At 39.7% G+C, this 26,128-nt stretch overlaps 1 protein-coding gene across 3 annotated transcripts in view; it reads left to right on the top strand.

The window, feature by feature from the left end:
- MIGA1 (mitoguardin 1) overlaps window positions 1-26,128 on the top strand; it is a 96,988-nt gene that overhangs the window by 7,550 nt on the left and 63,310 nt on the right. For all 3 annotated transcript variants that reach the window (XM_012500378.2, XM_030825157.1, XM_030825156.1), the window contains 4 exons: window positions 14,854-15,031; window positions 17,102-17,238; window positions 20,808-20,934; window positions 25,288-25,421. In XM_012500378.2, the coding sequence (XP_012355832.2) occupies window positions 14,854-15,031; window positions 17,102-17,238; window positions 20,808-20,934; window positions 25,288-25,421 (576 nt within the window). The remainder of the gene's footprint in view (window positions 1-14,853; window positions 15,032-17,101; window positions 17,239-20,807; window positions 20,935-25,287; window positions 25,422-26,128) is intronic.

Genomic DNA, 26,128 nt, shown 5'->3' with positions numbered 1-26,128 from the left:
CTTATCAAACCATCAGATCTCATGAGACTTATGCGCTGTCATGAGAACAGCAAGGGAAAGACTTGTCCCTATGATTCAATTACCTCCCACCGGGTCCCTCTCACAACACATGGGAATTCAAGATGAGATTTGGGTGGGGACGCAGCCAAACAATATCAAAGGTAGTATATCCTTCTGGTTTTGATTTGTATTTCCCTGATTATGTTGAGCATCTTTTCATGTGCTTATTGGCCATTCGTATGTATCCTTTGGAGAAATGTATGTTTTAGTCCTTTGCCCTTTTTTTTTTTTTTTTTTTTTATAAAGACAGAATCTCACTCTGTTGCACGGGCTGGAATGCAGTGGTGCAATCTCACTGCTCACTGCAGCCTTGGCCTCCTGGGTTCAAGCAATTCTCCCTGCCTTAGCCTCCCGAGTAGCTGAGATTACAGGCGCCTGCCACTGTCCCTGGCTAATTTTTGTATTTTTAATAGAGTCAGGGTTTTGCCATGCTGGCCAGGCTGGTCTGGAACTCCTGACCTCAGGTAATCTGCCCGCCTCCGCCTCCCAAAGTGTTGGGATTACAGGTGTGAGCCATTTGCGCCTGGCCCCTTTGCCCATTTTTGAAATTGTTTCGTTCTTGTTGGGTTTTAGTTCTCTGTATAGTCTGGATATTAATTCCTTGTTAGTGATATGATTTCCATATATTTCTCCAATTCTGTGAATTACTTTTCTTTTTTTTTTTTTTTTTTTTTTTCTGAGATGGAGTCTCACTCTGTCACCCAAGCTGGAGTGTAGTGGTGCAGTCTCGGCTCACTGCAACCTCTGCCTCCTGGGTTCAAGCAATTCTCCTGCCTCAGCCTCCCGAGTAGCTGGTATTACAGGTGCCAGCCACCACACCTGGCTAATTTTTGTATTTTTTCTTTTTTTTTTTAGACAGAGTCTCGCTTCTTCACCCAGGCTAGAGTGCAATGGCGCTATCTCGTCTCACTGCAACCTCCGCCTCCCGGGTTCAAGCAGTTCTTCTGCCTCAGCTTCCCAAGTAGCTGGGATTATAGGCATGTACCAGCACGCCTGGCTAATTTTTGTATTTTTAATAGAGATGGGGTTTCACCATGTTGGCCAGGCTGGTCTTGAACTCCTGACATCAAGTGATCCGCCTGCCTCGGCCTCCCAAAATGCTGGGATTATAGGCATGAGCCACTATACCTGGCCTAATTTTTGTATTTTTAGTAGAGATGGGGTTTCACTATGTTGGCTAGGCTGGTCTCAAACTCCTGACCTTAAGCGATCCACCCACCTTGGCCTCCAAAGTGCTGGGATTACAGGCATGAACCACCATGCCCGGCCCTGTGAATTACTTTTTTATTCTGTTGATAGTGTCTTTTGATGCACAAAATTTTAAAATTTTCATCAAGTCTCGTTTGTATCTTTTTTTTGTTGCCTGTGTCTTCATTGTCACATTTAAGAAGTCATTGTCAAATCCGATGTTGTGAAGCTTCTTAGGGTTTTAGGACTTATATTTAGGTCTTTGATCCATTTTTAGTTAATTTTTGTATGTATTATTAGGTAAGGGTCCAGTTTTCCCTATACCATTTGTTGAAAAAACTGTCCATTTCCTACTGAATGGTCTTGCACCCTTGTGGAAAATCATTTGATGATATATGTGAGGTTTTATTTCTGTGCCCTTGATGCCAGTACCATACTGTTTTGATTACTGTTGCTTTATAGTGAGTTTTGAAATTAGGAAGTGTGAGTCCTCCAGCTTTGTTCTTCTTTTTCAAGTTTATTTTGGCTATTCTAAGTCCCTTGAGATTCCATATGACAGTTAGGATGGGTTTTTCTATTTCTGCCAAAAAATCATTGGGATTTTGATAGAGATTGCATTGAATCTGTAGATTGCTTTTGGTAGTATTGACATCTTAACAATGTTAAGTCTTCTAATCCATGAACATGGGATATGTTTCTGTTTATTCATGTCTTCTTTAATTTCTTTCAGCAACATATATATATATATATATATATTTTTTTTTTTTAAATTGTAGAAGTCTTTCACATCTTTGGTTAATTCCTGATTGTGTTCTTTTTTGATAATAATCTAAATGGAATTGTGTGTGGGGAGGGGTTGCTTTTTTTTTTTTTTTTTTTTTTTTTGAGACAAGTCTTGCTTTGTTGCCTGGGCTGGAATGCAGTGGTACAATCATGGCTCACTGCAGCTGAAACCTCCCAGGCTCAGGCGATCCTTCCACCTTAGCCTCGCGAGTAGCTTGTACTACAGGAGTGTGCCAACACACCCAGCTAATTGTTTTTATTTTTTGTAGAGACAGGGTTTTACCATCTTGCCCAGGCTGGTCTCAAACTCCTGGATTCAAGTGATCCTCCTCCATTGGCCTCCCAAAGTGCTAGGATAACGGGTGTGAGCCACTGTGTTTGGCTTTCTCTCTTTCTCTTTTTTTTAACCAGATTTTAAAATAACAAAATGGTTCTGTAGTATCCTTCACAGCCAATCAATGAAAGTTTAAAAAAAAATCGTCTTGATCTTACGGATTTAATTGTATTTGATGTTTTAAACTATTGCATTTATTTATTCTTATTTATGCTCAAATGATCTCATATTTGGCCAGTGAGAGTCTATTCAGGTTGGTTCCTGAGTGCTCTTGATAAAACCCTCGTAATCCTTGCTATCTAGTATAAAATGGCACAGGCTCATCTTGTACTTTTCCTGCTCCATGCCTGGAATCAACCACTTCTTCAAGGACCCCTTTAGTGTAAAATGATAAAGACAACAAACTAGGTACCATGAGTCAATTCAGATTACATTGAGTAGTTGTGAGAAGGAAAACAATCCAATTATAAAACTCTCCCAAAAGTTCTTTGGTTTGAATTATTCTGGATTAGAAACTAGGTTGGTACAGCTTATTTTTAAAAACTTTATTTTGAAATAATTATAGATTCACAGGAAGTTGCAAAAATTATACAGTGAGGCCCAGTGTACCTTTTATCCCATTTCCCCCAATGGTTACATTTTATATGACTATAGTACAATATCATGATCAAGAAATTGACAGTGACAATGTATGTATATAATTCTATGCCAAGCCATTTTATCATATGCATAGATTTATGTAACCACAGCCTCTATCAAGATCCAGAACTCTTCTGTCACCTTAAAGATTTACCTCTTGCATCCTTTTTATAATCACACCCACACCTTTCTTTTTTTGTCTCGCTCTGTCCCCCAGGCTGGAGCGCAGTGGCACAATCTCGGCTCACTGCAAGCTCCACCTCCCAGGTTCAAGTGATTCTCCTGCCTCAATCTCCCAAGTAGCTGGGACTACAGGTTCCCGCCACCACACCCGGCTAATTTTTTGTATTTTTAGTAGAGACGCGGTTTCACCATGTTAGCCAGGATGGTCTTGATCTCCTGACCTCGTGATCTGCCTGCCTCGGCCTCCCAAAGTGCTGGGATTACAGGTGTAAACCACTGCGCCCGGCCCCTACCTTTCTTTTTCCCTGGCACCATTCCTTTTTTTTTTTTTGAGACGGAGTTTTGCTCCTGTTGCCTAGGCAGGAGTGCGATGGTGCGATCTTGGCTCACTTGCAACCTCCACCTCCCAGGTTCAAGCAATTCTCAGCCCCCTGAGTAGCTGAGATTACAGGTGCCCACCATCACGCCCGGCTAATCTTTTGTATTTTTAGTAGAGATGGGGTTTCACCATGTTGGCCAGGTTCGTCTCAAACTCCTGACCTCAAGTCATCTACTCGCCTCAGCCTCCCAAAATGCTGGGATTACACACCCAAAATGGTGTGAGCCACTGTGCCCGGCCCCTGGCACCATTCCTAATCCCTGGTGAACCCTAATCTGTTTTCCATCTATAGTTTTGCCATTTCAAGACTGCTATATAAGGCTGAGAACAGTGGCTTATTCCTGTAATCCCAGCACTTTGGGTGGTAGGAGGATTGCTTGAGACCAGGAGTTTGAGACCAGCCTGGGCAATATAGTGAGACCTTGTCACTACAAAAATAAAAATAAATATAAGCTGGGCATGGTGGTAGGTGCCTATAGTCCTAGCTGAGGAGGCTGAGAAGAGAGGATCACTTGAGCCCAGAATTTCAAGGATGTATTAAGCTCTGATTGCATTATTACACTCCAGCCTGGGCAACAGAGCAAGACCCTGTCTCTTTAAAAAAAAAAAAACCAAACTGCTATATAAATGGAATCACACAGGCTGTTACCTTTTGAAATTGGCCTTTTTTCACTCAGCATGATGCCCTTGAGATCCAGCAAAGCTGTTGAATGTATTAACGGTTTGTTCCTTTTTATTTTGTACTCCATGGTATGTATGGATGTACCACAATTTGTTAACCATTCATTTATTGAGAGTCATTTAATATTACAAAATAAACCTGCTTTAAACATTTGCTCGTAGGTGTTTGTGTGGACATGTTTTTATTTTTCTGGGATAAATGCTCAGAAGTAGATATTTAAGTTTGTTTTTGTTTTTTTTTAAACGGTCTTGCTCTATCACCCAGACTGGAGTGCAGTGGTGCGATCCTGGCTCACTGCAACCTCAGTCTCCTGGGTTCAAGTGATTCTTGTGCGTCAGCCTCCCGATTTGCTGGGATTACAGGCGCACACCACCATGCCTGGCTAATTTTTGTATTTTTAATAGAGGAAGGGTTTCACCATCTTGGCCAGGCTGGTCTTGAACTCCTGACCTCAAGTGATCCACCTGCCTCAGCCTCCCAAAGTGGTGGGATTACAGTCATGAGCCACTGCGCCTGGCCCAATACTTAGTTTTTAAAGAAATTACAAAATTAATTATTGGCTGTATCATTTTACATTACTGCCATCAAAATACGAGAAATCTAGTTTTCCCATATTCTCACCAGCATTTGGTATTGTCACTCCAAAATAATTATTTTAGATGTTCTAATATAACTGAACAAAAGTCTGGCTGCTCACTGCTTGAGGACCAAAACGTGAGAAAGAAAGAGTGATGAAAGGAAAGCAACTTTATTGAAATGCTAGCAGTTGGGAAAGGCTAGGCTTATGTCTCCAAAAGACCATTTCAAGTGTTAGGCTGAGGGAAGGGGTTTAAAAAGAGGAGACTTGGTATGGGAAACATGAGAGTAACACAGGATGCAGGTTCCTATGTGTTGTTCCAAGGACTGTCTCGAATTATTGTCTGCCTGGAGTGCAGGCTGGTGCCATTTTATTTGCTGCTGAGTTACAGATTATCAGTTTTGAGGTAATCTCCCTGTAGAGGAGAATTCATTCCACAGCTGGGCTTTTTGCCTGAGTTGTTGTAGCCCCTGGAATTTCTTAACAAGCATGCAGTTAGATAAGTGTGCATGGTGCAAGGGAGTGTCTGGTGGGAAAGAGAGGGGAGCAGAGTTTCAAAGAAGATTTCAAGGCCATATTTTAAGACTTCGGACACAAAGTTTCTACAGTTTGTTTCAAGGTTACATCTTAAGACTAGAGAAAAAGGAGAAAAAAAGTTTTAAAATGCATTTCAAAGCTGAAATACTCAGTTACACTAATAGCTTTGTACTGGTATCTCACTGTGGTCTTAATTTGCATTTCCCAATTGGCTAATGATGTTGAACATCTTCTTCGGTTTGTGTGTGTTTGCCATCTCTATATCATCTTCAATGAAATGTAATGTCTCTTCATGTCCTTTGCCCATTTTCTAAATTGGATTGTTTGCTTTTTTTTTTTTTTTTTTGAGACGGAGTCTCACCCTTCTTGCCCAGGCTGGAGTGCAGTGGTGCGATCTTGGCTCACTGCAACCTCTGCCTCCTGGGTTCAAGTGATTCTCCTGCCTCAGCCTCCTGAGTAGCTGAGATTACAGGCATGCGCCACTATGCCCGGCTAATTTTTTTGTATTTTTAGTTGAGATGGGGTTTTACCACGTTGGCCAGCCTGGTCTTGAACTCTTGACCTTAGGTGATCTGCCCGCCTCAGCCTCCCAAAGTACTGGGATTACAGGCATGAGCCACAGCACCCGGCCTGTTTTTTGTTTGTTTGTTTGTTTGTTTTTTAAAGACAGGGTCTGTCTGTTGCCCAGGCTGGAGTGCGGTGGTGTGATATCGGCTCATTGTAGCCTCAATCTTCTGGGTTCAAGCAATTCTCTCACTTTAGTCTCCTCATTAGCTGTGACCGCAGGCATGCACCACCATGCCTGGCTAATTTTTGTATTTTTTGTAGAGACGGGGTCTCACCATGTTGCCCAGGCTGGTCTGGAACTCCTGAGCTCAAGCAATCTGTCCGCTTTGGCCTCTCAAAGTGCTGGGATTATAGGCATGAGCCATGGTGCCCAGCCTATTTGCTTTTTTTACTGTTGAATCCTGAGAGGTTTTGCTTGTTTGTTTTTTTGCTTGTTTGTTTTGTTTTGTTTTGAGAAAGGATCCCCTCTATCATCCAGACTGGAATGCAGTGGCACAATCTTGGCTTGCTGCAACTTCTGCCTCCCAGACTCAAGTGATTCTCAGGCCTCAGCCTCCTGAGTAGCTGGGACTACAGGCTTGCATCACCATGCCCAGCTAATTTTTTTTTTTTTTGTAATTTTAATAGAGATGGGCTTTCACCACGTTGCCCAGGCTGGTCTACCTGACTTCAAGTGATCTGCCCACCTCAGCCTCCCAAAGTGCTGGGATTACAGGCGTGAACCACTGTGCCTGGCCGCTTTATTAAAATTTTATCTTTTTTTTTTTTTTTTTTGAGACAGAGGCTTGCTCTGTCACCCAGGCTGGAGTGTAGTGGTGCGATCTCAGCTCACTGCAACCTCTACCTCCTGGGTTCAAGCAATTCTCATGCTTCAGCCTCCCAAGTGGTTGGGATTACAGGTGCACACCACCGCACCTGGCTAATTTTTTATTATTTTTTGTAGAGATGGGGTTTCGCCATGTTGGCCAGGCTGTTCTGGAACTCCTGACCTCAAGTGATCCGCCCACCTCAGCCTCCCAAACTGTTGGGATTACAGGCACGAGCCACCGCGCCCAGCCTTAAACTTTTATTTTGAAAGAATTTTATTTACCAAAGAGTTGCAAAGATTGTACATAGAATTCTCGTGTATGCTTTGTATTAACATCTTAATATTAATGTCTGTTATAACTTTAATACAACATTCAAAACTAAGATTAACATTGTGATCTTAATTTTGTAAGTAATATTCTTAACTACACTATAAACTTTATTTAGGTTTTATTACTTTTTTCCACCTTATGTCCTTCAGGATCTTACCTAGGTTCCCACATTGCATTTAGTTGTCAAGTTTCCTTAGTCTTTTCCAATCTATGACAGTTCTTTCAGTTTTCCTTGGTTTATATGACCTGCTGCTTTTGACATATATAGGGTAGGTATTTTGCAGAATGTCCCTCAGTTGGGTGTGTCTTATGTTTTCCCAGGGTTAGATTCAGGTTATGCATTTTTGGCAAGATGTCACAGTATCAGGGGATACATGATGATGTCTGTGTGCCTTGTTAATGGTAATAGTAGCTTTGATCACTGGTCAGGCATGGCGTCTCATTCCTATAATCCCAGCACTTTGGGATGACAAGGTGGGAGGATTACTTGAACACAGAGATGCATGTCTGTAGTCCCAGCTACTCTGGAGGCTAAAATGGGAGGATCGCTTGAGCCCTGGAGTTTAAGGCTCTGGTGAGCTGTGATCGCACACTGCACGCTAGCCTGGGCAACAGAGCGAGACCCTGTCTTTTGAAAAAAGGCACACACACACACACCCCTTGATCATTTAGTTAAGGATGTGTCTGCCACACTTTTCCACTTTTTTGCCTTTGTAAATAAGAAGTTTGGAGGTAGATACTTTGACAATATAAGATATCTTACTTTAGTACTTATTTTGATGCTGCCTTCAGGATTTTTTTTTTTTTTTTTTTAAGATGGACTCTTGCTCTGTTGGCCAGGCCGGAGTGCAGTGGCGTGATCTCGGCTCACTGCAATCTCCACCTCCCAGGTTCAAGCAATTCTCCTGTCTCAGCTACCTGAGTAGCTGGGACTACTGGCGCATGCCACCATGCCCAGCTAATTTTTGTATTTTTAGTAAAGATGGGGTTTCATCATACTGGTCAGGCTGGTCTTGAACGGCTGACCTCAGGTGGTCCACCTGCCTCGGCCTCCCAAAGTGCTGGGATTTACAGGTGTGAGCCACTGCACCCAGCCAGCAGTTCTTACTGAAGTGTTTATTGGTGATTTTCTATTTCCTTCATTACTTCTACATTTATTATTTGGAATATTTCTTTTCTTTTTTTTTTTTTTTTTTTGAGACAGAGTCTCGCTGTCGCCCAGGCTGGAGTGCAGTGGCGCGATCTCAGCTCACTGCAGGCTCCAACCCCCGGGGTTCATGCCATTCTCCTGCCTCAGCCTCCCGAGTAGCTGGGACTACAGGCACCCGCCACCACGCCTGGCTAATTTTTTGTATTTTTAGTAGAGATGGGGTTTCACTGTGTTAGCCAGGATGGTCTCGATCTCCTGACCTCGTGATCCACCCGCCTCGGCCTCCCAAAGTGCTGGGATTACAGGTGTGAGCCACCGCGCCCGGCCTTCTTATTTATTTATTTTTTTGAGATAGTTTCTTGCTCTGTTGCCCAGGCAGGAGTGCAGTGGCACAATCATGGCTTACTGCAGTCTCAAACCCCTCGGCTCAAGCGATCCCCGTACCTCAGCCTCCAAGTAGCTGGGACTACAGGCACCCACTGCCATACCCTGCCAATTTTTGTATTTTTTTTAGAGACGGAGCTTCACCATGTTGCCCAGCCTGGTCTCAAACTCCGGTTCAAGTGATCTCTCCACCTTGGCCTCCCAGAGATGTGAGCCACCATGCTGGGCCTGGTATATTACTTTCTTTTTTTTTTTTTTTTTTTTTTTTTTGAGACAGAGTCTCACTCTGTCATTCAGACTGGAGTGCTGTGGCACAATCTTGGCTTCCTGCAACCTCTGCCTCCTGGGTTCAAGCGATTCTCCTGCCTCAGCCTCCTGAGTAGCTGGGATTACAGGTGTGCACCACCATGCCTGGCTAATTTTTTTTTGTATTTTTAGTAGAGACGGGGTTTCACCGTGTTGGCCAGGCTAGTCTGGAACTCCTGACCTCAAGCTATCCACCCGCCTCAGCCTCCCAAAGTGCTGGTCATATTGATACTTCCGACTTCAATCCAACAACAGAGATTTCATTTTAGCATTCCTAGTTGGATCATTTGTGACTTGTTTATTCAGCAGTGAGACACCTGGCTCTCATTAACTATAGTGTATTACTCATAATATATTTATTTATTATAATATCTAGTGTACACATAAAGAAATTTCAGAATTTGCACCCCAATACTCCTCTTTTTAAAATTTAACTTAATTTTTTTTTTTTTTTTTTGAGATGGAGTCTCTCTCTGTCACCTAGGCTGGAGTGCAGTGGCATGATCTCAGCTCACTGCAAGCTCCGCCTCCTGGGTTCACACCATTATCTTGCCTCAGCCTCCCAAGTAGCTGGGACTACAGGTGCCCGCCACCATGCCCGGCTAATTTTTTTGTATTTTTAGTAGAGACGGGGTTTCACCATATTAGCCAGGATGGTCTTGATCTCCTGACCTCGTGATCCACCTGCCTCGGCCTCCCAAAGTGCTGGGATTACAGGCGTGAGCCACTGTGCCTGGCCTTAATTTTTTTTTTTTTTTTTTTTTAGAGATGGAGTCTCGCTTTGTCACCCAGGCTGGAGTACAGTGGTGCGATAGTAGCTCACTGCAACCTCGAACCCCTGGGCTCAAGTTATTCTCCTGCCTCAGGTTTCCAAATAGCTGAGACTACAGGCGGGTACCACTGCAGTTGGCCCCAGTACTCCTTTGAGAAACAAATTTACCAACAGGTTACAGTATTTATGTCTAACTCTTTTTGTCTGTAGCCTTACAATATCCAGGCAAAACACTGTCACTTATGTCAGCACCTTTCTTCCTCACGCCCTTCAGTGTGCTTCATTTGGAACAAAGTTTGATTTACTGTTCACAGCCTGCGATTTATCTTTGGATCCATCTATGGTCCCATATCCTGGTTGATTTTCTTCAATTGACGTGGAGCACAATTTGTTCTTTGTTGTGCCCAGTTCTGTGTGTTTTTACAGCTGTGCAATCATGTGTCCATCACCACAGCACCAAACAGAACAGTTCTTCATCCCCAGAGTTCCCATGTGCTGCCCCTTTGTGGTCACCTCTGACCGCTAGCTGCCATTGATGTTTTCTGTCCCTATAGTTTTATCTTTACCCACAAATGTCATATAAATGGAATTATACAACGTATAATCTTTTGAAATTGGCTTCTTCCTTTTACCATAATGCATTCGAAATTCATCCACATTGTTGTTTGTCTGAAAAGTTTGTCCTTTTTTGTTGATGAGTAACGTTCCATTATATGAATGTACTACAGTTTATCTGTTCACCTGTTGAAGGGCATCCAGGTTGTTTCTGATTTTAGGTGATTATGAGGTCATACATATTTTCTCCTGTGTTTTATTCTAGAAATTTCTTCTTTGGACTTTCTTTCTACCTTTGACAAAACTAGATTGACTATATGTTTGTGTGTGTTTCTTGCAGGCTGTCTATTCTACTGTATTAATCTATACGTCCACACTGTATTGCCTGTTGCTTTATAGTTAAGTCTTGAATTCAGCTATTTTGAGTTCTACAACTTTGTTCTTTTTAGAATTGTTTTGGTTCCTCTAGTTCTTTTGCCTTTTCTTAATTTTTTAAAAATAAGCTTATCAGTAACTACAAAAAATTTTTCTGGGTTTTTTATTTGGATTATGTTGTTTATGTAGATCAAATTGGAGAGAAAAATTCCTATAATCCGTGAATATGATGTCTCTCTCCTTTTATCTTCTTTGATATCTTTTGTGTTTCATTGTTATCTAGCACAGATTTTATTAGATTTAGCTCTAGAATTTTCCTTTTCTTTTTCTTGGTGCTATTATAAATAGTATTACTTTTTAAAATTCAAATTCCAGTTGCTTATTGCTGTTATACAGAAATACAGTTGATATTGTATATTGACTTTGTATTCTGTTATCTTGTGAAACTTACCTACTAGTTATAGGAGCTTTTTTGTACATTCTTTGGAACTTTATAGACAGCTGTATCATCTGTGAATAGTTTTACTTCTTCCTTTCTAATATGTATTCCTTTTATTCCTGTTTCTTAATTTTTTGTACTGGCTAGTACTTCTAATATGACATTGGTGAAATGACATCCTTGCCTTGTTCATGATCTTATGGGGAAAGCATTTAGTTTTTCACCATTAAGCATGATCTTAGCTACAAGATTTTAAAATAAATACCCTTTATCAGATGGAGGAATTTCCCTTTTGTGTTAGTTCCCCAGAGTTACCATAACAAATTACTACAAACTTGGTGACTTAAAACAATATAATTTTTTTTTTTTGAGACAGCATCTCACTCTGTTGCCCCGGCTAGAGTACAGTGGTGTGATCTCAGCTCACTGCAACCTCCGCCTCCCAGGTTAAAGCAATTCTCCTGCTTCAGCCTCCTGAGTAGCTGGGACTACAGGCATGCGCCACCACGCCTGGCTAATTTTTGTATTTATAGTAGAGATGGGGTTTCACCATATTGGCCAGGCTGGTCTTGAACCCCTGACCTTGTGATCCGCCCACCTCAGCCTCCCAAAGTGCTGGGATTACAGGCATGAGCCACCGCACCCAGCTAAAACAATAGAAATTTATTTTTTTAGTTATGGAGGCTGAAATCACAGTGTAGCAGAGCCACACTTCCTCTGAAGGTTCTAGGGGAGAATCCTTCCTTGCCTTTTCCAGCTTCTGGTGACTCCAGACATTCTTGGCTGTAGCAGCATGGATTAGTCAGTTCTCACTCTTCTGAGAAAGACATACCTGAGACTGGGTAATTTGTAAAGGAAAAGAGGTTTAATGGACTCACAGTTCCACATGGCTGGTGAGGCCTCACAATTATGGTGGAAGGCAAAAGGCGCGTCTTTCATGGCGGCAGACAAGAGAGAAGTGAGAGCCAAGCGAAAGGGGTTTCCCCTTATAAAAGCATCAGCTCTTGTGAGACTTATTCTCTACCATGAGAACAGTAGGAAACTGCCCCTATGATTCAATTATCTCCCACCGGAGCCAACCCACAACACGTGGGAATTACGGGAGCTACAATTCAAGATGAGAGTTGGGTGGGGATATAGCCAAAGCGTATCACAGCATAGCGTCAGTCTCTTTACATGGCCTTCCCCTTTGTGTACTTATGGTTTATAAAGATACTCTCCTTGGATTGAGGGCACACCCTAATCCAGTATGATCTCATCTGAATTCTTACTTTAATTATATCAGCAAAGACCCTATTTTCAAATATGATCACATTCTGATGTTCCAGGTGGACATGAATCATTCCGGGACACTATTCAACCTACTACATCTTCTATTCCTAATTTGCTGGAAGTTTTTAAGTAGTCATAAATGGATGTTGAATATTTTAAAGTGTTCTTTTCACATCTGTTGAGATAATAATATGGCTTTCTTTAGTTGATATTATGTAAGTTACATTGATTTTTAAATGTTGAACCAGATTTGCCTTCCTAGGATGTATACCACTTGGTTATTTATATATTTTTTAATATATTGATGGATTTTATTTGTTAATTTTTGTGGAAGATTTTTTGCATCTATCAATGAGAGATATTAACATATGGTTTTATTTTTTGTGATGTCTTTGTCTGGCTTTGATGTTAACTGTCCCCAACTTAGCAATTTTTTGACTTCACGATGATGCATAACCATTGCAAATTTGACATAATATACGGTATTCAATAAATTACATGAGCTATCTAAGACTTTCTCATAAAAGAGGCTTTGTGTTACATGATTTTGCCCAAATGTAGACTAATGTATTAATAAGTGTTCTGAGCATGTTTAAGATAGGCTAGTTTAAGCCATGATGTTTGGTAGTTTGGGTTTATTAAATCAATTTTTGACTTATGTTTTTAAACTTGGGATGGGTTTATTGGCTATAACCCCATTATAAGTCAAACAGCATATGGACTAGATTGATAACATGATTGGGAAGTATCCTCATTGTGTGAAATTGATACTGTTTCTTCTTTAACTACTTGATATAATTTGGCCTTCAGTTTTCTTTGTTGGAAGGTTTTTAACTACCTATTCAATTTCTTTAATAGATATTTAACTGCTCGTGTTACCGGTTTTTTTTTCCGAGTGAGTTTTGATTTTATCCTTTATGGTCATAGAATTGTTTATAGGATCCTTTTTACAGACCTTTGTGAGGTCTGCAGTAATGACTCCTCCTCTTTTTTTTCTGATTTTGGTAATTTTTGTCATTCTTGCTTTTTTTTCTTGATGAGACTGGCTAGAGGTTTTATTAGTTTTCCTTCCAAAAAAAACCCAGCTGTTGGTCTTATTGATTTCTGCTTTAATCTTTATAATGCTTCCTATCTCCTGCTTGTTTTAGGTTGAATTTGTACTTCTTTTTCTAGATTCTTAAGTCGAAAGCTTAGATTACTGATTTGATATCTTTCCTTTTTTAATATAAGCATTTAATGGCATAAATTTCTCTCTAAAGTTAAAGATGCATCCACAGTTTAAGGCTTTTGTTCTTTAATGGGGATAGAGGAGAAAGGTTATGGTGCCGGTTCATGCCCTCCACAGAAGCTGCTGTTTCCCTCCCTCTGTACCATTAGGGAGACTTTTGTAGGACTCTTTCAGTATTTTCTACGAGTGCCTGGTGATTCTTGAAGATAAGATAGGCAAAAAAGGTGTGGATTTCACCTACATTTGCAGCACCTCTCTCCCACCTCTTAACAGTGTATTCTTTCTCCACCAGTTTTGAAACCATGCTTGCTGACCTCTTCTTGCTAACGTCCTGCTGTGTCTTGTCCGTGTAAGCCAATGCTAATGTCTTATCTCTCTGCAAATGCCTGTCTCATTAGTTTAGGGGACAATTGGTTGCCCTCTGATCTCCGTATTCTGATGGAGTCAGAATACTGTATTTTGTTGTTGGAAGGTTGAAAGTGACATTCTTTCCAGCTCTCAACATTCCAAGCCTTTAGCTTTATTTTAGAGTTCCTTGGCTTTTAGGTATTTAATAGTGTTTGTCTCCCAAGAGAAAGTTAGTCACTTCTTGCTCTGATGTTTGTACTTATATAACTTAGTACTTGTATAACTGTATTTATCACATTATGCTGTAATTATTTGCCAACATATCTGTCTCCACTCTTAGCACACTGCTTGAGGGAAATAGACAAGTATATGCAAAATGCAAGATTTGTGACCTCCATATACCTAGTGCTTCCTGATTGGTTGTAGGCACTTATGTGCTCATAGAATTACAGTAAGATTTTAATTCATAACACAGTTCTGGTGCTTTAAGATTCTGAAGAAATATGTGTTAAATAATTCGTGAATAAAATGGCTTATTTAGAAAGTATTTAGAAATGGATTTAGCTTCTATTTCCTCAGATTTCCAGATAGTTTTTTTTAAAGCTCAGTTTAATCATCCCTGTAAAAAATCTTGCTGTGATTCAGACAGAAGGTTCAGTTGCGTGAATTAATCCTTAATTGCTCAAAAAATATTAACGGGGTTGAATTATTTTCTGCTCCTATTGACTTTGGGGTAATATTGTTTACCTGAGATCTTCAGAGTAGTGAGTAATAAGTTACAACATTTAAGATATTTTTAAAAAAATCAAATTGGGCTAGCTTGTCATTGAAAGAGTGAAATGATATTCTCTTGATAGTATTTAGAAATAGGTTAGATTAAGAGTAAGTTATCAGGTCCTTCTTTTAAGTGAACAAATTAAAGAGATTTTTTTCAATTTTAACTGAATCTTTTCCAGATCAAATTTTCTCCAGTGGCTAAAAAGTTGTTTGTGGTAACTGCAGTGAGTGCTATATCTGTAATTTTTCTGGCCCATCACTTTAAAAGAAAACGTGGAAAGAAGAAAGGAAAAATATTACCATGGGAACCAGAGCACCTCATACTTGAATACACTAAAAGAGCAGCATCAGACAAAGGTATGTGGAAATGGTTGAATTAAGTGTACAAAAGAAATTTTATGTGTAAATCATAACTGGAATACAGTGATTTTGGTCTTTTAGTCTCCAGAATTTTCTTCTAATATATTATTTAACTCAAAAGTAGTACAGATTTATTTTAGAAAGATTAAAAAAGGTAGATAAGCAAACAGAAAAAATTAAAATTACTTGACATTCTGCTACCCAGAAATAACTACTGATAATACTTTCATGTATATCAGTCCACTTATATTTGCATTTAAATGTCATATTGAGACATAAAATGTTATATACAAGTAAATTATTTATGTATTTTAAGTAAAATTGTGATCAGACATTTTGTAACCTGCTTTTAAGATATTTGACAGTGTGGAAGAATGTCTTTCCAGATCAATAAATATCCATCTATGCTATCATTTTTAATATATAACTAGTGTTAATTTGTACGAATGTACCCCAGTTTATTTAATCATTTCCCCATTGTTCCCTTTAGGATGTTTGTGTTTTTCTTATTTTGCATATCCTTGTCTATTTTCCTTAGTATGTAGAGTTCAAGAAGTAAGTTGCTGTCTTTTAAAGGATCTTTAATTTTTGGTAAAGATATCGTATGAATAAAAATAATTTCTTAAACATGCTGAGTTTCTTAGTTTTTTATTATTTAGTGAGTGTGTGATATGCTTTTGCGATCCATCTGTCCAGCATACAATTAATGAGTGACTATTTCGTACTGAGTGCAGTGAACATTGCAACAGTAATGATTGCTGTCACTTGCTGAGATTTTATTAGGTCTCAGGTAAGTGCCATATATTCAGTGCTTTATTTAACCTTACAGCAATCCTGTGAATTAGGGCTATAGTCTTGTTATTGTTTCTATTTTCTACATAAAGAAAACTGAGATATGCAAAAGCTAAGTGACTTGCCCAAGGTCGTATAATTTATAAGTGCCGGGATTTGAATCCAGGAACATCTTAACTGCTGCATTAAGAAAAACTTAAGCAGCATGGTGACTCGTTACTATAATTCCAGCACTTTGGGAGGCCAAAGCAGGAGGATGGCTTGAGCCCAGGAGTTTAAACCAGCCTGGACAACATAGTGGGACCACATCTCTACAAAAATAACAATAAAAATATTAGCTAGGTGTGGTGGCACACCTAGCTAGTCCCAGCTACTTGGGAGGCTGAAGTGGGAGGATCACCTGACCCAGGAGGTCAGTGCTGCAGTGAGACGTGATTGCACTACTGCACTCCAGCCAGGGTGACGAGTGAGATCTTTTCTCAAAAAAAGAAAAAAGAAAAAAACCAAAAAACTAATGTCAGTCTTAGAAGAATGGATAGATGAGTAGAAGAGACAGAAGTATAACTAATTTCTTTTTTTTTTTTTTTTGAGATGGAGTCTCGCTCTGTCGCCCAGGCTGGAGTGCAGTGGCACGATCTCGGCTCACTGCAAGCTCCGCCTCCTGGGTTCATGCCATTCTCCTGCCTCAGCCTCTCCGAGTAGCTGGGACTACAGGCGCCTGCCACCACGCCCGGCTAATTTTTTTTGTATTTTTAGTAGAGACGGGGTTTCACCGTGGTCTCAATCTCCTGACCTCGTGATCCGCCCGCCTCGGCCTCCCGAAGTGCTGGGATTACAAGTGTGAGCCACCGCGCCTGGCCAGTATAACTAATTTCAATGCAGTGAGATTTGGGTAAGGTTTAGATGTAATTCAGAAAAGGAAATGCCTGTATTTTGTTAAATTTACAGTTTAACAAAATTGTAAATTTAACATAGTCACCAGTATTTTTATACTGGTTACAATAGACCACTCAAATACCATCCTAATTTATTAGGTGAATATTCTATTCTTCATTTCAGAAGCAGATTTTAGCAGTGTTAAAAAAAGATTATATAAGATTATATAAAGATTTAGATTTTAATAATGGTGTACATGTAATAATTTACACAATTGAGTGATGCGTGTTTTAAAATTAGAAGCTTTCTAGATGAATATATTATAAACTCTGAAATTTTTACCTGAAATTTATCATTGGCATTATTGATACTTTTAATATTAGTATGTTTATTTGATAGGTTCAAGTTGTTCCAGTAGCAGACAGAATTTGACATTATCTTTAAGTTCTACCAAAGACAAAGGATCTCAAGCTTGTAACTTTGCTAATGGAGGACTTTTCAGTAAATATTCAGGTTCTGCACAGAGTTTGGCCTCTGTAAGTACAGAAAAAATAATAATTTTTAAAATTTTTGTTTATATATCTTTTGTGATCTCTTAGTTTAAGTGTCATATACTTATAGTTCTTAGTATGGAAATACTCTTAAGAAATCATCTGAATCTGCTTTCTTTAGGCAAGTAAAGTACCTTTTTGCTGACTGTTAGTCAATTTGGTTCTAGGTTTCTTTGAATAAGTGATGTGGTCTCATTGGGGTCCTGTGAAAATAGTGTTGATGTGGAAGTATTGCTTCAAAATTAGATGTTCTTGTTTTCACTTATTTGTGGGAGCTAAAAATTAAAACAATTGAACTCATGGAGATAGAGAGTAGAATGATGGTTACCAGAGGCTGGGAAAGGTAACGGTGGGTGGAGGGGAAGTGGAATGGTTAATGGGTAAAAAAAATAGGCAGATAGAATAAATAAGATCTAGTATTTGATAGCACAATAGGGTGACTGCAGTCAACATAAAGTATTATACATTAAAAAGTAACTAAAAGAGTATAATTAGATTGTTTATAACACAAAGAAGGGATAAATGCTTAAAGATAAAGGTGATGGATACCCCATTTACCCTGATGTGATCACTACATGTTGTATATATCAAAATGTCTTATGTACCCCATAAATATATACACCTACTATATATCCACAAAAATTAAAAATAAAAAATTATTAATTTAAAAGAATTAGCTGTTCTGCAAGAAGCTGGACAATGCAGCCAGACTTTGTGCTGGGTCACAATAATCACTTGATGAGCCTACTTAGGTGAAAGTATTTGATTTGCTGAAGCCAAGTGTGAGGTTCTTCACTTCCTTCTTTGGATCATTAATACACTATTGACTGACAAGCAGGAGGCTGCCCATCTTTATTTGGAGCATTACTAATAATGCTGATTGACAAGTGAGGAATGAAGTTAGTATTTGTTTAAATCTAATGTAATTTAAACATTAATTTAAAAAACAGAATATGTACCTGCTATTAAATACAGAACAGGCAAAAGAATATACAATGAGAGCTGGGTGCTCTGGTGGTGCCTATAGTCTCAGCTATTCAGAAGACTGAGGCAAAATTGCTTCAGTCCAGGAGTTCGAAGACAGCCTGGGCAACGTAGTGAAACCTTGTCTCTAAAAAAACATAATAATAAAATAAATGTGTTCCTGATCCACTCAGTTCCCCTCCATGGAGATAAACAACATTAACAATTTCTTTCTTTTTTTTTTTTTGAGATGAAGTCTCGCTCTGTTGCCCAGGCTGGAGCACAGTGGCGTGATGAGCTGGAACTCAGCTCATTGCAACCCCCACCTCCTGGGTTCAAGTGATTCTCCTGCTTCAGCCTCCCAAGTAGCTGGGATTACAGGCATGCACCACCACACCTGGGTAATTTTTGTATTTTTAGTAGAGATGGAGTTTTACCATGTTGGCTAGGCTGGTCTCGAACTCCTGACCTGGTGATCCGCCTACCTCAGCCTCCCAAATTGCTAGGATTACAGGCGTGAGCCACTGTGCCTGGCCTGTATTCATTTTTTCTTCATAGTTTATAGAACACCATATTCTGTTCTGTACCTTGCTTCCATATTTCTTTTTTTTTTTTTTTTTTTTGAGATGGAGTCTCACTCTGTCGCCCAGGCTGGAGTGCAGTGGCACAATTTTCGCTCACTGCAAGCTCTGCCTCCTGGATTCACGCCATTCTCCTGCCTCAGCCTCCCGAGTAGCTGGGACTACAGGCACCTGCCACCACACCTGGCTAATTTTTTGTATTTTTTAGTAGAGACGGGGTTTCACTGTGTTAGCCAGGATGGTCTCGATCTCCTGACCTCGTGATTCACCCGCCTCGGCATCCCAAAGTGCTGAGATTATAGGCGTGAGTCACCGCGCCCGGCCCCTTGCTTCCATATTTCATTGGAATATATAGCTGCGCTATTCTGTAATGCCTAAAAATGTACTAAATTTTTAAAGGCTCTTCTAGGATAGGAACAGCTAGATCAAAGGCCTACAGACTTTCAGTTCCTCTGTGAAACTGAGCAGCATAATGAAGAATATGCCTATTCCTTTTTTTTTTTTTTTTTGTCTTTTTGGCAGTGTATTGATGGAATATACCTATTCTTTTTTCTTTTTTTCTTTTCTTTTTTTTGAGATGGAGTCTCACCGTGTTGCCCAGGCTGGAGGGCAGTGGCGTGATCTTGGCTCACTGCAACCTCCACCTCCTGGGTTCAAGTGTTTCTCCTGCCTCAGCCTCCCAAGTAGCTGGGATTACAGGCGTGCACCACCACACCCGGCTAATTTTGTATTTTTACATGGTTTCACCATGTTGGCTTGACTGGTCTCGAACTCCTTACCTCAAGTGATCTGCCTCCCAGATTGGGATTTGGCCTCCAAAGTGCTGGGATTACAGGCGTGAGCCACTGCGCCTGGCCAGAATATGCCTGTTCTATAATGTGAACTTCCTCAGAGTCTGAGAAGTGCCTCTTCTGAATTTCCTCAGTTGAAAGTTGAAGCCCTTGTTGACTAGAAGTAGATAAGGTGAATTTCATGATAATGGTGAAACAAGTCTTTAGAATCACTGTACTGTGCTTGCCTAACTGAACTAGTCATTCCTCTTTTGTTAAATCTTACAATTTAACAAAAATGTAAATTTAACATAGTTGCCAGTATTTTTATACTGATTACAGTAGACCATTCAAATACCACCCTAATTAATTAGGTGAATATTTTACTCTTAATTTCAGAAGCGGCATAGTCTGTAGGTTATATGTTGTAACTTGTTGCTCCTAGGCTGCAAACCTGTACCACATGCTACTGAACTGAATAATGCAGGCAATTGAAACACAATGGTATTTGTGTATCTAAACATATCTGAACATAGAAAAAGTACAGTAAAAATACAATTTTGTAATCTTACGGTAGGGTTGACTGTTGTATATGCGATCCGTCATTGACCCAGATGTTGTTATGTCGAAAGTGTCTGTAGTTAGTTTGAGATGGCAGCAGAAGAGCCACATGGAGTCACCTAAAAGGCAAATGAAAATGTGGGCTTAGATTTCTCAAAATGGAAGTGGAATTAGGACAGAACTGGAGTTAGGAATTTGAGAATCATCTGCATAGAGGTGATTGAAATCATTTGTTCAGTGGACCTTGCTAGGAGAGGGCATTTACAAAGATGATAGTGGCTTTTTTATTTTAGGTATCATTTAGCAGAGAGTCAGCATTGTAAAACATTCTAAAAGAAAAATAAGCTAGCTAGCTTAAATCACAGTAGGTATAGATAAAATTTATAAGTGAATGCTTAAAAGAATAAATGATATAAACATAACTGCCTGATTTCTGATGGAAATAACTGATTTACATTCAAAATATTACTCCACTTGTGTATTTTTGAGCAAACAGGCTTAGAATAGAGTCGTGATTTCTAAGTTTGATTGAATATTGTCAGAATTATTTCTTCGTGTGGAAATTACATGGATTGTCTTACCACTAATAGGATTTATAAAAATAATTCGTAAATATGAAAGATCACAACATACTATCATGAGAGAGATTTGAAGTAACTTCTGTCCATCTTAATTTTAGGTCCAGAGTGTCAATTCTTGTCATAGCTGTGCTTGTGGCAATTCTAATTCCTGGGACAAAGCAGATGAAGATGATATTAAACTTGTTAATATTCCTGTGACTACTCCAGAGAACTTATACTTAATGGGTAGGAATGAGATAATAACATTTTAAGATACTGTACTCACATTTAATTTGTTTTGTTCTTGTTTTTTATTTATTGAAACAGACAGGGTCTCACTCTGTCACTGGGTACAGCGGCATGATTACTGCTCATTGCAGCCTCAACCTCCCAGGCTCAAGTGATCCTCCCACCTCAGCCTCCTGAGTAGCTGGGACCACAGGCGCATGCCACCATGCCCAGCTAATTTTTTAAAAAAATTTTGTAGAGATGGGGTTTTGTCATGTTGCCAGGTTGGTCTTGAACTCCTGAGCTCAAGCAATCTGCCCACCTCAGCCTCCCAAAGTACCGGGATTACATGCATGAGCCACCATCGTTGGTGGTAAGTTGAAATTAAAAAACTGAATTGTTCTAAGAGAGGCAACTATAATTTCAAATGTTCTTATATCCGTTGTATCTACTCTTCATAACATCATACATTGTATTAAACTAATACAACAAAATTAAAACAGAAAGAGTTTTGGAGGCTAGAATTTCATTATCACTGGGCTGAAATCATGTGTCAGTAGAGCCATGCTCTCTCTGGAGGCTTAGGGGAGAATCTTTTCCTGACCTCTTCCAGCTTTTGGTGGCTTCCAACATTGTTTGGCTCGTGGCCACATCATTCCAGTCTCTACCTTTGTCTTCATGTCACATTCTCCTCTGTGTGTATCAAATCTCCCTATCTCTCTCTCTCTCTCTCTTCTTTTTTTTTTTTTTTGAGACAGAGTCTCACTCTGTTGCCCAGGCTGGAGTGCAATGGTGCAACATCGGCTCGCTGCAACCTCGGCTCGCTGCAACCTCCACCTCCTGGGTTCAAGTGATTCTCATGCCTCAGCCTCCCAAGTAGTTGGGCTTACAGGTGTGCATCACCACCCCTGGCTAATTTTTTGTATTTTTAGTAGAGATGGGGTTTCATCATGTTAGCCAGGCTGGTCTTAAACTCCTGAGCTCATTTGATTTACCCACCTCGGCCTCCTAAAGTGCTGGGATTACAGGCTTGAGCTACCTCACCCAGCCACCTTTCTCTTATAGGGACACTTTTGATTAGATTTAGGGCCCACCAGATAAAGTAGGATAATCTCCCTGTGTTGGGATTCTTAATTACATCTACAAAAATGTAAGATGTTACCTTTATTTATAAGATAACATTTACATGTTCTAGGAATTAGGACCTGATATCTTTGGGTGACCATTATTCAGCCTACTACACCATCTTAACCTAATCTATTGACTGTTATGTAATGAATCTGTCAGAATTCACTTTACTAAATATGTTTTATCTAGCTATCATTTGTATTATACCAGAAAAAAATTTTAAATAGAAAGAGGCTTTCTGTGTTCCACATCTCAGTATTTCTTGACTTGACCATGAACATGTCTAAGGAGCCTCACTGGAGCCCTGGAGAAGAACCAAATGAACCTGTAGTTGAATCAGAAGATTCAAATGCTTTTCTCTGTTCTCTATTCTGTTTCAGGCTGTCTTCCTTTTAGTGGAAATGCATACTAAATAAAAAACAAAAACCAGTAAACTTGATGTGGCCCTGGCCAGTGAGCAGTAAAGGGTTGATGGCTCTGTGTAGAAGGACTGAGTGCCTCAGAATGCATTCCTACTCTATAGAATACTTAGACTATCTCATCTCCAGTGCCATCACAGTGGGTACTCCTATGGGGAAAGAAGGTCTCCAGAGAGTTAAATTCACTATATTTCTAGATTACTCTGTGTCTAGGAAACTTAACACTCACAGCTTCTGTTAATATTACAAGTTTATGGCTGGATATGGTGGCATGTACCTGTAGTCTTACCTACTTGGGAGGCTGAGGCAGGAGGATCACTTGAACCTAGGAGTTCAAGGTTACAGTGAGCTAATTGTGCCACTGCACTACAGCCTGGGTGACAGAGCCCTTTTTCTTAAAACAACAACAACAACAACAAAAACCTCAGAATATTAAAAATTCAAATTGAAGAAGTATAGGGTAAAACTAGAGATGCCACAGGGGGTCTTTGTGTTACAGGATTAAGATTGCTAGGAGCCCTGTGGACCACCTGGTATCATCACCCATCTGTTTCAATTCTCTTTATAAAATTGATGACATTAAAAAAAGATTGGTGACATATGTTTGACTTGCTGTTACAAAACTGATGATATTTAGTAGTCTGGACTATATTCTATAGTGAGGTAGACATAGTACTTCTTGAGGAGACAGGTTTTATCTTTGTGTTATACAACTCTGCTGTAAAATAATTCTTCCTGAAGCCAAGTGTGGTGGCACATGCTTGTAGTCCCTGATACTTGAGAGGCTGAAGTGGGAGGATCCCTTGAGCCAGAAGTACAAGACCAACCTAGGGAACATTGTAAGACCCTGTCTCTTAAAAAAAGAGACCAAAAAAAACTAAAAAAAAAAAAAAAAAAATTATTCCTGTGTTCATATGTTCAGCCAAAATAATAAGTGTATAGAAGGGGTAGTGTGAGAAAAGGATGAAGAAATTAGAGTTGCATAACTTGGAGAAAGGAGAATAGATAGTGATATAATTGGTTTTTATGTGCATAAATGTTTTAGGAGGAAGATTCCAAAGCTATTTTTTGCTACAGAAAATCAAACAAGAAGGAAAGGCCTACATTTCATTTTAAGACATGTTAGGCCAGGTGTGGTGGCTCACACCTGTAATCCTGTAACTTAGGGAGGCTGTGGTGGGAGGATTGCTTGAGCCCAGGAGTTTGAGACCAGCCTAGGTAACATAGTGAAACCTCATCTCTACAAATAAATAAATAAATACATTTAAAAAAAATAAAAGAGGCTGGGTGTGGTGGCTCACGCCTGTAATCCCAGCACTTTGGAAGGCTGAGACTGGTGGATCACCTGAGGTCAGGAGTTCGAGACCAGTGTGGCCAGCATGGTGAAACCCCATCTCTACTAAAAATACAAAAATTAGCTGGGCGTGGTGGTACATGCCTGTAATCCCAGCTACTCGGGAGGCTGAGGTAGGAGGTTGCAGTGAGCCGAGATGGCGCCACTGCTCTCCAGCCTGGGCAACAGAGTGAGATTCTGTCTCAATAAATAAATAAATAAATGAATGAATAACAAATACATAAATACAAAATTTTATTCATTTAGGATTGTAGGTTCTATAGATAATTGAAGAAATGACTTGAGAAGAGAGGTATTTTTTAGCTACCATATCTTAAAAACATCGAGAGAATGACTTGCCCAGATTCTTAAACAGCTTTTAAAAATCTTTTTCTTTAATATTTAACATTTTAAAAATACTTTAAAGGTTGAAGTGTTAAACTATTTTTGTTTTGTTTGAAGTGCATAATTATTTTTGTAAGCCTTGTTTTTTAATTTGGAGAAAAGGAATTACATGTTCATCTTTTTTCACACAAAGCTTTCTCTCAGCAAGGAAATGAAATCCCTGCTTGGATTATAACTAACTTTTGATGTTCATTCAGTGTCTTGCAGATTTTTAACTCTGGCCCACCAATTTATCCAAATCCGCCTGTTGGGATCATAGTGGTTCAGGACACCCTTTAAGGTTCAAAAGGTGGAAAAGACTTTTATTTTAGACTTCTATATTATTATCTTTTCTTCAGCTTTACTTTCTTTTTTTTGAGACGGAGTCTTGCTCTGTCACCTAGGCTGGAGTGCAGTGGTGTAATCTCAGCTCACTGCAACCTCTGCCTCCCAGGTTCAAGCTGATTCTCCTGCGTCAGCCTCCTGAGTAGCCATGATTACAGACACGTATTACCACACTTGGCTGCTTTTTGTATTTTTAGTAGAGATGAGGTTTTACCATGTTGGCCAGGCTGGTCTCAAACTCCTGACCTCAGGTGATCCACCCACCTTGGGCTCCCAAAGTGCTGGCATTACAGTCATGAGCCACCGTGCCCGGCCATCTTCAGCTCTACTTTCTTCTTCTGAGAACTTCTGGTAGCTTTTTGTAAACTGGTTTCTTCTATCTTCCCATTAGTTTTCCTTTTAATTTACAGGGATATTTTGAAACATAGTTGTGTGACTATAAAAAAATAGCTATTACTGTGGAACCTTTGATGAATTCATTATATTCTTTTAGAAAAATTCGGAGCACCATATACATTTGTGTTATATTTTTGAAGAAATGAAAACCTATTGGCCATTTTGTCTCTGATTTTTGGTTAACTGGAACCATAGGCTGAGAATGTATTGGGAAACTAAGATTCTACCATGAAATGATGTATGATTCTTTAGTGTCAAAATTAGACTGTGACATCAGTGATAATGTATGAAAACATTTCAGGCCCCAATAATTTTATTTTGGCATTGGTTTTGCTCGGTTAAAATTGTTCTGTTCTTAATTTTTAGGTATGGAATTGTTTGAAGAGGCATTGCGTCGATGGGAACAAGCTCTGACCTTTCGCAATAGACAGGCTGAAGATGAAGCCTGTGGTTCCATTAAACTGGGTGCAGGAGATGCCATTGCTGAAGAAAATGTAGATGTAAGGGTGATTGATTTGAGTGGTCTTTGTAATATTAGAAGAATCAAACTTTTTTTTGTTGTTTTTTTGGTAGCAGTAGGGTCTCACTATTGTTACCCAGGCTGAGTTTTGAACTCCTGGGCTCAAGCGATCTTCCCGCCTTGTCCTCTGAGTAGTTAGGACTATAGGGATGCACCACCATGCCAGGCTAATTTTAAATTTTTTGTAAAGATGGTGTCTCACTGTGTTGCCCAGGCTGGTCTTGAACTCCTGGCCTCAGGCAACACTTTCACTTTGGCCTCCCAGAGTGCTGGGGATTATAGGCATGAGCCAAGGTGCTGGTCCAAAGTATTTTTTAATGTTGATTCAGTGTATTTGCTTTATGTGCATTTAATAGAACTGTTTTTTTCTTCTTCCTTGGGACTATGTGGGGTATTTCTTATTGGTCTTTTTCTATCCAGGTAGTTGTTAAATGCCAGATTTACCATTCATAAAGTTTATTGACTTTCCCAGGATATGCAAAATAAGCAGATTGATTTCTAAAGGATTTGTTTTTTAAGAAATGGGGTCTTGCTATGTTGCCCAGGTTGGAGTACAGTGGTTGTTCATAGGAACAATCATAGTACACTATACCCCAGACCTCCTGGGCTCAATCAATTCTTCTGCCTCAGTCTCCCAAGCAGTTGGGACTGCAGGCACATTCTACCTTGTCTGGCTTGGAATTTTTT

The sequence above is a fragment of the Nomascus leucogenys genome, chromosome 12 (assembly GCF_006542625.1).
Source record: "Nomascus leucogenys isolate Asia chromosome 12, Asia_NLE_v1, whole genome shotgun sequence".
Lineage (NCBI taxonomy): Eukaryota > Metazoa > Chordata > Mammalia > Primates > Hylobatidae > Nomascus > Nomascus leucogenys.
This window is presented reverse-complemented; position numbering and strand designations above follow the sequence as displayed.